General features: G+C 23.0%; 2 protein-coding genes across 8 annotated transcripts in view; both read right to left on the reverse strand.

Annotated features, from left to right (window-relative positions):
* Positions 1–3,925, reverse strand: part of LOC122505651 (centromere-associated protein E-like) — a 35,627-nt gene extending 31,702 nt beyond the window's left edge. For 6 of the 7 annotated variants that reach the window (XR_006301931.1, XM_043617420.1, XM_043617418.1 and 3 more), the window contains exons 1-3: positions 3,589–3,924; positions 2,677–2,821; positions 2,431–2,586 (exon numbers count right to left, since the gene is read on the reverse strand). Coding sequence is in view for 6 of the 7 variants with exons in the window: in XM_043617420.1 (XP_043473355.1) it covers positions 2,431–2,586; positions 2,677–2,821; positions 3,589–3,622 (335 nt within the window). In the remaining variant the exon portion in view is untranslated. Of the gene's footprint in view, positions 1–2,430; positions 2,587–2,676; positions 2,822–3,588 lie in introns of all 7 variants that reach the window. The other variant, XM_043617419.1, reaches the window with a different exon arrangement.
* A 209-nt stretch (positions 3,926–4,134) lies between these two features.
* LOC122505654 (X-ray repair cross-complementing protein 6) lies at positions 4,135–10,358 on the reverse strand. The gene is made up of 10 exons (XM_043617424.1): positions 10,201–10,358; positions 9,317–9,518; positions 8,982–9,153; positions 7,114–7,552; positions 6,807–6,927; positions 6,503–6,725; positions 6,224–6,385; positions 5,777–6,004; positions 4,811–4,956; positions 4,135–4,322 (listed from the first exon to the last, which is right to left on the reverse strand). The coding sequence occupies exons 2-10, from the start codon at positions 9,503–9,505 to the stop codon at positions 4,203–4,205; spliced, it is 1,800 nt and encodes a 599-aa protein (XP_043473359.1). The 5' UTR covers positions 9,506–9,518; positions 10,201–10,358; the 3' UTR covers positions 4,135–4,202.
* Between the last annotated feature and the right edge of the window lie 270 nt (positions 10,359–10,628).

The following is a 10,628-nucleotide window of genomic DNA, read 5'->3' on the forward strand; positions in this document are numbered from 1 at the left end:
AAAATTTTTTTTTCTCCAAGAAATTAATTATTGGATTTTTTTCTTCTTCTCCAAAGACATTGTGGAAACTAAAAATAGTTAATACGACGAAAACACACTGAGAAGGAGAAAATTGGATTTAATTTAAAATATAAATTCACAGATAAATATTTTATTATAACGTTGAAAAAATTTTCGATGAACTTTAAAAGTAATAAACTCTTTTTCACCAACGTGTGTGTGTACCGAACTAACCGAACTAACAATATTAACAAACGAACAAGGCTTATCGGTCTAAGCTAGAGTCGCGCTACAATACACCTTGTGCGACGACGATATATCAACAAACTGCAACTGCTCTTTTCTCTCTATCAAGTGATTGCTAAATAAACTGGTAATTTTCTAATAAAAATTATCATTTTCTAAATAATTCACTATATTCACGTGCTTTTACCAGGTAAATTATTTAAACCACTCGCAAGGCTTCGTAATTGAGAATTAATTTTGAAAAAAAGGAGCAAAAAGATTAAACTCGCTATTATTAAAACTACTTTAATTTAGAAATTAAATTTAATAATAATAAAAAATTATTATTAAATTTTATTTTTTTCCAATCTTAAAGCTACTTTAATTTAGAAATTAAATTTAATAATAATGACGATTAATAATTCGTTGTTATTATTATTAAATTTAATTTTAAAATTAAAGTAGCTTTAAGACTGGAAGAAAATAGTAAAAAAAGCAGTTATCGAAAAATTAAATTCTGACGACTAAAAAAATTCGATTTAGACGATTTACAAAATTGACATTAATTCTCTTTCTGTATTTTGTTTCCCTGGCTGTTTCCTTATTTTCTTCAAAAATATTTACTTAAAATGATATTTTTTAGCCTGCAAGTAACTTCAATTGTAAATTTTTGCGAAATTCAATTATTTTCTAAATTTTGATTCAAAATTCATCGAAATGACGAAATTCAAAATAATTTTTAAAAATAAATACCTTCAAAATAAAATTCTTTTAAATATCAAACTTATTTCAATTAAATTTGACAAAATTCCTAAATAATTTTGAATTAAATTAAAAATTAAATTTAATCCTATTTTTGAATTATTTACGGAAATTTAACTAAATTGAAAAAATTTTAATTGCAATTATTAACTGAAATTCACTTTTAAATTAATTCTGATTAAAAAGTTTTACGAGAATTCAATTATTTACAAACAAAAAATAAATAATTTATTAGTGATTGATTTCTTTTTAAAATTGAATTCTTATAGAGAATTTTATCAAAATTTTGAAAAATAATTGAATTTCTCAGAAGAATTTTATTATAATAAATTATGAAAATAATAAAATTTGTAAAAATTCAAATGAAATTGTAAAACAAAATAAAATAGCTTCGAAGAAAATTTAAATACTTAAAAGGAATTTCTTTAAAATTCTACTGAAAATAATTGAATTTTTACGAAGAATTTTATTAACAACTTTTGAAAATAATTAATTTCTTTTCACGAATTTAATTAAAATTTTACTGAAATTTATTCAATTCTTCTAAAGAATTTAATTACATTTTTTTTAAATAATTAAATTTTAATAAGAAAATATTATCAAAATTTTTTGAAAATAATATTGAATTCTTCTAACAAATTTCATTAAAAATTTTGAAAATAATTGAATTTTTCCAAAGAATTAAATTATTTTCATAAATAATTGAATTCTTCCGAAGAATTAAATTATTTATGAAAGTAACTGAATTATTCTAAATAATTAAATAATTTATGAAAATAATTGAATTCTTACGACGAATTACATTATTTTTTTTTTTAAATAATTGAAATTCCGTGAAAAAATGTATTATTTTTGAAAATAATTGAGCAAAAATTTGTTGAAAATAATTAAATTTATAGCAAGTATTTTATTAAAATTTTTTTAAATAATTAAAATCCTCCGAAGAATTTTGCTATTTATAAAGATAATTGATTTCTTGACGAGAAATTTAAAAACATTTTTGAAAATAATTCAATTTCAGAAAACTATTTTTCTATTTTTAAAAAGAATTGAATTCTTGTCAGAAATTTTATAATTTATGATAATAATTGAATTTTTCTAAAGGATTTAGTTATTTATGAAAATAATTGAATTTTTGCAAAAAAAATGTATATAATTTTTAATTCTTTTATTATTTATAAATTAATATAATTGAATTCTTGCTACGAATTTGATTAGAATTTTTGAAAATAATTGAAAAGCTGCGATGAATTTTAAAATTAATAAAAATAATTGAATTTTAAAAATAAATAAGTAATTTTAAATAATTGAATTCTTTTGGATAATTTGATTAAAATACTAAATATTTAAAATAATTGAATTTCAAACAATTTAGAATAAAAATTACATTTAAAAATAGAAATATAAAAATAGTGATGAAAAAATATATAATTTACAACTTACTCGTGACTTTGAATATTATTATTTCCATCCTGCTTTTTACAGGCTTGAAGACTAGAAATCCAAAGGCGTGAACCTTCTTTAAATAACGGCCAATTTATGTGGCCGTTTGGAGCAATTCTTAATAGGGACTTACGAATATCCTCAAAAAATTGCTTTCTGTAAAGAGAAAATTATTTAAATTATTAAAAACTTAAAAATAAATAAAGAAGGAAAGAAGCACTTGATTTTTTATAAAAAAAAACTCACTGATATTTGTCACCATAACTTTGGTATAAATATTCAATTACAGCTGATATTGATACCTCTTCATCTAATGTCGAATTTGAAGAAGACGAAGAAACACGAGACGACCGAGTTGAAATACATTTTGAAAAAATGTTTTTTTGCAACACTGCGGAAATAATTGTGTTAAAACAAATTTTTTTCAATTAACTGTAGTTAATACAATTTTAATATTTAATATTTATTTATTTAATGTTTTAATTATAATCAATACAATTTTAATAAACTTCAAAAATAAAATATTTAATTACAATTATTAACAGACATTTTTAGAAAATTGTAATAAAATTCTGAGAAGAATTTAATTATTTTCTAGAAATTTTAATAAAATCCTTCGCGAGAATTGAATTATTTTTATAAATAGGTAATAAAATTCTTTGATGGAATTAAATTTTTACATAAAATTCTTTGCAAGAATTCAATGATTTCCAATACATTAATTTTAGAGATGAAAATATGTATGAAGAAAAATTATTAAAAAAGTTTAAATTATTTTAATGAATATAAATCTTGTAAATTTCAAGTATTTTAATAAATATAAATCTTCTATATTTCAAGTATTTTAATAAATTATAATAAATGTAGTTACAAAATATTTCAGTTGTTAAAGAACATTATAGAGAAAGAATGTAAAGAAAGTGAAAGAGAATTTTAAAAAAATGAAAGAAAATAAAGTTTAAAATTAAATTCAATTTGTTTTAATTTTTAAATCATTTAAAATTAAAAAGAGAAAAAAATTATGATACGAATAAAAATAAATATAAAAATACGAAACATAATAACAGACGAAGAATGAATCACAATCACGTTTTGAAAATGTGTCAAAAAGAAAAATTATAGGTTATCTTTTGTATTTTTAACAAATAATTCAATTACCTTCATATTTAGATTGTTCAACTCTGTCACACATGGTAAATACAAAATATAAACAATACTAAAATTCTCAGGCGATAAACGTGGTCTGAGAATAGAAAAACACTTCGTAACCGGTGAAAAAAAACGACAAAAACACACGTTTTTTAGATGAGAAAATAAAGCATTTCTCTCTATCGATCACTTTTCTCTTCACTTTATAATTGTAACGAAAATAATCAAAATAAAGAAAATAAAAAAATAAACAGTAAATAATAACAAAAAACACGGAAAATTTTAAATAATTTAAACGGATTACAACATGGAACATCACTGCTACTTCTCTTCTTGCGCTTTTTCAACTGAAATATATCGAATATCGAATCGAATATATCGAACTAAGAGCGGGAAAATTCAAATTGAAAACCATTTTTTCATAGAAAAAATAGAACTTCGTGAATATTTTATTTATACGATTTAAATCTGTACACACATCAAATGGTTTTTTTCAAAAATAAATTTTTCGAAAAATTATAATTATAAGGAAAATCTGTTGAAAGTAAAAGCAGATTAAACACTGAAAAAGGAAACGGGTAAATTTTTATTTGAATCAAAGTAAGTAACTTTTTTTTTAACTTTTAACGATTTTGATGGAACTGGTAAACTTTATCCACCAACTCGGCTTTTTTTGCATTGCCGACTGGAACGTTTTTGTGCACCAAGAATTCTTTTAATGCTGCAACTGTTAATTTATTCACCTGAAAAATGTGTTTTAAATTTAAAAAAAATTTTAAATTAAAGGTAAAAATTATAATTTTGTTTATATTAAATAAATTAAATAAATGAATGAAAAATATTTGTGACGCGCTCTCAAAAAAAAGGTAAGAAGCAAAAGATTTAATATTTTTGTGTTACTTTTACCTGACTTAAAAGTTTCTATTTAATTATTTAAAACTAAAATTAGTTTCTTTTGACTATTTTGAATCTAACGAAGACTTGAACAATAATTTTTAGAACAAAAATTCATTCTCTTTCTGTATTTTTACTACAGAAAATAAAATTATAAATATTTTCTAATAATAAATTATTCACAACTAAGAATAACCGACGATTCGTTTGCTTCTGAGATTCCTTTTTTTTTTTTGTTGAACGTGTCACATATTTTGTGACTTGGATTTAGAATAATATTAGAATTTAAATTAGTATTTATTCTAATTAGAATTAGAATGAAAAAAATATATATTACAGTTCTATCTCGTATATGATCGAGTATGACCGCATCATCCATGAGTCTCATTCTCTTTGCAGGTACTTCGCAGTCATCATCTGAGAAATATCTCCTATATTCGGGCAATATTTCCTCGAGTCGCTGCTCAAGTTTTTTCGATGGAACTAATCAAACAGAAGTCGTTTATTTAATTATGTGTTGTCACAAAAATTTTATTTTGTATTTTTCTGATCTTTCACTGATTTATAAATTCAATTATTCAAAACTTGAATAATTTCGTTAAATTGAATTGTTTCGGAAGATTTATTAAAATTTTAGAAAATAGTTTATTACTTTTGAAGAATTTTAAAGTTATTTAAGAAAAAATTTAATTCTTTCATGAAATTTGATAGAAAATATGTAATTGAATTTTTGCAAAGATTTTACTAATTAAGGAAATAATTTAATTATTTTGAAAGAGTTATAAAATTTTAGAAAATAATCGAATTGTTTCGTGAAATTTTATTAAAATTCAGTTGAAAATAATAGAATTTTTGACAAAAATTTTACTCTTTATAAAAATAATTGAATTCTTCCGAAGAATGTTATTATTTTTAAAAAAATAATTGAATTCTTGCGAAGAATTTAAATTTTTGAAGATATTTGTACTTAATAAGTGAATCTTTTAAATTTTTGATAAATACTTTTTCCTGCGTATATCTTAAAATTTTGTATACAATTCTTTATAACAATTAAATTATTTTCTATACAATTTTAAGTGAATTCCTTGAAAGAATTAAAATTTTTTGAAAATAATTGAAATTTTGCAATGTATTATTATTATTTTTACAAATAGTTTACTATTTATGAAAATAATTTCATCTTGGGAAAGAAATTAATAAAAATCTTTTTAAATAGTTGAATTCTGGTGAAAAATTATATTATTCGTGAAAATAATTAAATTTTTGCAAAAAATAAAATAGAATCTCAATTTCTTTTTCTTACGTGTGGAATCAGGAGGTATGGACACTTCATTCAACTCCAAAGCCAAAGCTTCGATATTTGCCACTAAAGTTTCAAGTCTCGGATTCCTGAACAACTTCGGATCGTACTTTATTCTCGTCTTCTTGACGATTTTCTCGAAAATGTCCGTCGCGCCTTCATCCGGATAATGTGGCCAATCGTCTTTGTAAATCCAAGTTGATAGAGGTTTATCTAAATTACGAACATGATCTGCAATGTACAAGAAATATAATTTAATTTAATAGAAATCTCTTTTCGAATTTTGATTTTTTATCGAAATTAAACTTTGAAATGTTCACTTAAAAGTAAAACACTTTTAAAGGTAAAAAATTCCTTTATGAATTTTAATTTGTTATCGAAATATAAATTCGATACACTTAAGAGTTAAAAGTTTACTTTTAACGGTGGAAAATTTCATTCCGAATTCACCTTCATAAGCCATTTTGTACATATAAAAGCCACCTTTCCCCGCATCTGGATATAAATAATATAAACTCGGGGTCGAATGTATTCTAGCAGTAACACGAGTGACAATCATCAATTCTCTAGCCACGCATCTATCAACCAAAGTGTCGAAAATTTGTTTCTGCGCTGAAATTATACGATTATTATTAATTAAATTGCTAAATCGTAAGATTTTCAAGTTACGGCAAAAATATACAAATTAGAGAAAAAATAATTATTTACTAAAAAAAAAACTTAACTTACATTCGCTTGCTTCTGTTTTGCCGATAGTGAGAAATTTCGGACCCTCCACGTGATACATGGGATCGCATTCAATGGGCTTGAAGCAAAGTGTTTCAATTCCCTTCGTAAAATGATTGAACATCGAATTCAATTCCTTCGAGTCAGCTACAATTTTTCTACCTCCGTGCTCTTGAAATTTTGCCAATCCACCAGGAGCGACAATTTTGGAATCAAACGCCACTTCCTTATTTTATGCAATCGAGAAAAAAATTCACATTCAATAATTATTTTAATTACATTTTTCAATCTCTTTTCCTCTACTTACATTTCCCTCATCATCAGAATCATCTACAAATTCTTCATTTGTTTTTTTAAACACTGTAGAACCTTTCAAAATTTCATTGTTTTCTTTATTACAATAAACCTGATCCGGAAATTTGGTCTCTCTGAAAATATAAACCGAAATAATTTTATTCTTCTTCTTCTTTGTTTTATTCCGGTTTTCTGTTCAGTTTGAAGTTAGATGTACAATAATTGAAAATATAAAACAAAAACTTGAAAAATAAAATAAAAATGTACAAAATTGAATGAAATTTTTTCAAAACTAATGAAAATTGAAAAAAGGAACTTACGTTGAAATTGTATAAATAGAAACTGGAACAACGACATCTTGGCTAAACATCCAAGAAATATTCGATATTGTTCTCGAGGGAAATTGAATTTCCGCCTCAAGATCATTAAGTTGAAGTGGTTTATAAATTTGTGAATTCATTCCACTGGAAATTATTTCAAGATCTTTGTAAAACGATATATGATTGAATCCATTTTTTAAGCCAATTACTCGAAAATCAATTCCAAGATTTTTGAATGTCGCAACTCTTGCTCTAATTCTGTTACACTCCCCTTGATTGTCTGCATAGGGATTGTCTTGACATGTTAAAAGAATTATTTTACGAGAAATTACAACTGTCCTCACGGCTGAAAATGCCTGTGCCGCATGCCAGAGAGCATCGTGCAGAGGATATTCCGTTGGCGAACTCAGTAAATTAAAATATTCCGCATTATTTTCAACTGAAATTTTAAACACATTTTGATGAATTATTTGAATTATTCATTTTTTTCTAAATTAATTAAATTTATTATTATAATAATTTTTCTTTTTTAAATATTTTCAACTCTAAAATTAATGTTCATTTTTCCGAAAAATATTATTAAAAATTTGTTAAAAAATTAAATTCTTTCATGGAATTTTATTAAAATTGTATTAAAAATAATTGAATTCTTGAGACGAATTTTATTAAAATTTTGAAAATAATTTAATTTCTTGAAGAATTTTTTTAATTACTGAAATAATTGAATTCTCGGGAAAAGTTTTACTAAAATTTTTAAAAATAATTGAATTTTTACCAGCAATTTTATTATTTATAAAAATAATTGAATTCTTGCGACGAATTTTATTAAATTTTTGAAAATAATTGAATTGCTCTGAAGAACTTTTTTATTTACTAAAATAATTGAAATGTTTCGAAAGATTTTTATTAAAATTTTAGAAAATAATTGAATTTTTGTAAAGAATTTTACTAATTTATAAAAAAATAATTGAATTGTTTCTGAGACTTTATTAAAATATTTTAGAAATTAATTGAATTCATGCAACAATTTTTAATTAAAATTTTTAAAAATAATCGAATTTCTGAGAATAATTTTTTTTTCTTGAAAATAATTGAATTCCCGTGAAAAATTATATTATTTTTGAAAATAATTGAATTCTTGTGAAGAATTTTATAAAAAAATTTTTTAAATAATTAAATTCCTAAAAAAATTTTAATTATTTATGATAATAATTGAATGGTTGTGAAGAATTTTATCAAATTTTTTTTTAAATTATTGAATTCTTTTGGGAAATTTTATTAAAATAGTAAATATTGAACATTTTTTAATTGTTTTGAAAGAATTTCATTAAACATTTTTTAAAACAATTAAATTTCTTCAAAAAATTTAATTAAAAATATATTGAAAATAATTAAATTCTAAAAAGAAAATTTTTTTGAATAATAGAATTCTTTCGAATAATTTAAAAATAAAATTTTTAAGAATAATGGCATTTTCAAGGAATATTATTTAAATTATAGTGAAAATAATTGAATTCGTGTGAAGAATTGTATTATTTTTGAAAATAATTCAATTCCTGCAACGAATTTTATTAAAATTTTTAAAAGTAATTCAAAGTTTTCTAAGAATTAAATTACTTAGAAAATAATTTAATTAAAATTGCATTAAAAATAATTCAAATTAGTAAGTGTATTTTTTAAATTTTGATTATAAAATTATTCAAAAATTGAAATTTGTAAATAAAAAATTTGGTAATTTGCATAGTAATAATAATAAATTGAATATCACGTTCCACGCGTAATATTTTCTAGTTGAATTATAAAGTTCCAAATTTTTAAATTATTAAAATTTCAAAAAAAAAATGAGATATTAAATAAATTTCCCTTACTTTTTCCTTTGATTTCCTTCAGCATTTCAAGGGTAACTTTATGAAATTTTTGAACTGTGAAAACATTTCTCGTTTCTGGATTTTGGTCCCATTCGTTTGTTGCGAAAAGCATTAAACTCATTTGATCGTCTCGATTAAATGCACACAGCATTTGCATATTATTTTTATAGAGCTGAAAATAATTAATAGTCTTTTTTTAATAAAGTAAATAAATTTTTTGAAATTTAAACAATTTTTTTTCACCAGAATTTACTTATTTAAAAACGGTATTAAGAAATGTATGTACCTAAAACTTTTAATTAAGTAAGTTTTTTAAATTTGTTAATATTTCTCACCAAAATACTACTCATGAAAGGTGATTCTTCGTTATCGCCGCTTGTTTCGAACATAGCAGGCGATGTGTCTATTAGAAAAAGATTCGCCTGTCGAGGTTCAATATGATCCTGATCACTTATTTCCTCTTGAAGTTGCTGTGTTCCCAAAGTGTTGGTGAAATATGATTCCGCCTGCGTATTTTCCGCCATGGTTTATAATTTTCTGAAGCAAATATTGCAAGTAAAGGTACACTCTCACCTCACTGCCTGCCTGCCTGCACAGGCAGGCGCCATAAGAGTGAGAGAGAAAAAACATTTAATTTGAATTTTCTTACTCTCTTACTCCTATGTGTTACCATGTCAACCTGCAGGCAGGCAGGCAGGCAGTAGGAGCTGTGCTAGCGCCTTAAGAGTTAATTTCATTTTTTATTTTTGTAAATAGGTTTGAATTTCGAAAATATTGAATCTGAACCTGAAGTAAAAAATATTTTTAAGTTCTATTAACACTGTAATAAATTTATTGTTTTATTTTTTATTATTATCTATTATTATTATTTTATAAATTTAATTTATTGACAATAAAGAATAATATTGACAGACAGAAGAAACTATTTTTTTTGTTCATGGAAACCGGCGACAAAACCTAACCTATAAATACACATTTAACTTTCAGATGATTTCATATTAAAAGAATTAAGAAAACACTGCAAAGGATCGATTATAGAATTAATAAAAACTGATTTCGGTTGTCGGTAAAAATAATTTCATTAAAAGACTAAATACTAAACTCCAAAACCATTCCAAAACAAACTTTAATGCCTTTGTTTGTTTCTTTACTTGTAACGTAACGAATTTAATTCTGCTAATTCTGCTTTTATCAATCTAATAAAAAATCAATAACATACCTGACTTTTTTTCCTTATAGTTTCGTTCTTTACTTCTAAAAAATAAACTTAATTTAAACGAATTTAAACAACAAAATTATTAACTTTTTCTGCTTCTTATCTTGTTTTTACATTTGCGGAGTTTCACATTTCACTCTCGCCATTCACGTCACCAACGTGACCACGTGACACATTAGTTCCCGCCAAAACTAACAGGGCAGCCAACAATATACAATTCAAATTTAAAATGTTTCTTTATTTTCAACAAATAACAATTTTTCTTATTAATACTTAAAATTATAATTATAATCATTTAATTTATGCAAATCTTCAAACTACTATAACATTATATAAATTCTATGATTTTTAAGACTACTTACATAAAAGAGACTTAAAAAAATAAGATTGTAGAATATGGAAAAAAATAATTTTGTGAATATCACAGGCAG

This window comes from Leptopilina heterotoma, unplaced genomic scaffold, assembly GCF_015476425.1.
Source record: "Leptopilina heterotoma isolate Lh14 unplaced genomic scaffold, ASM1547642v1 Lhet_361, whole genome shotgun sequence".
In the NCBI taxonomy this organism is placed as follows: Eukaryota; Metazoa; Arthropoda; class Insecta; order Hymenoptera; family Figitidae; genus Leptopilina; species Leptopilina heterotoma.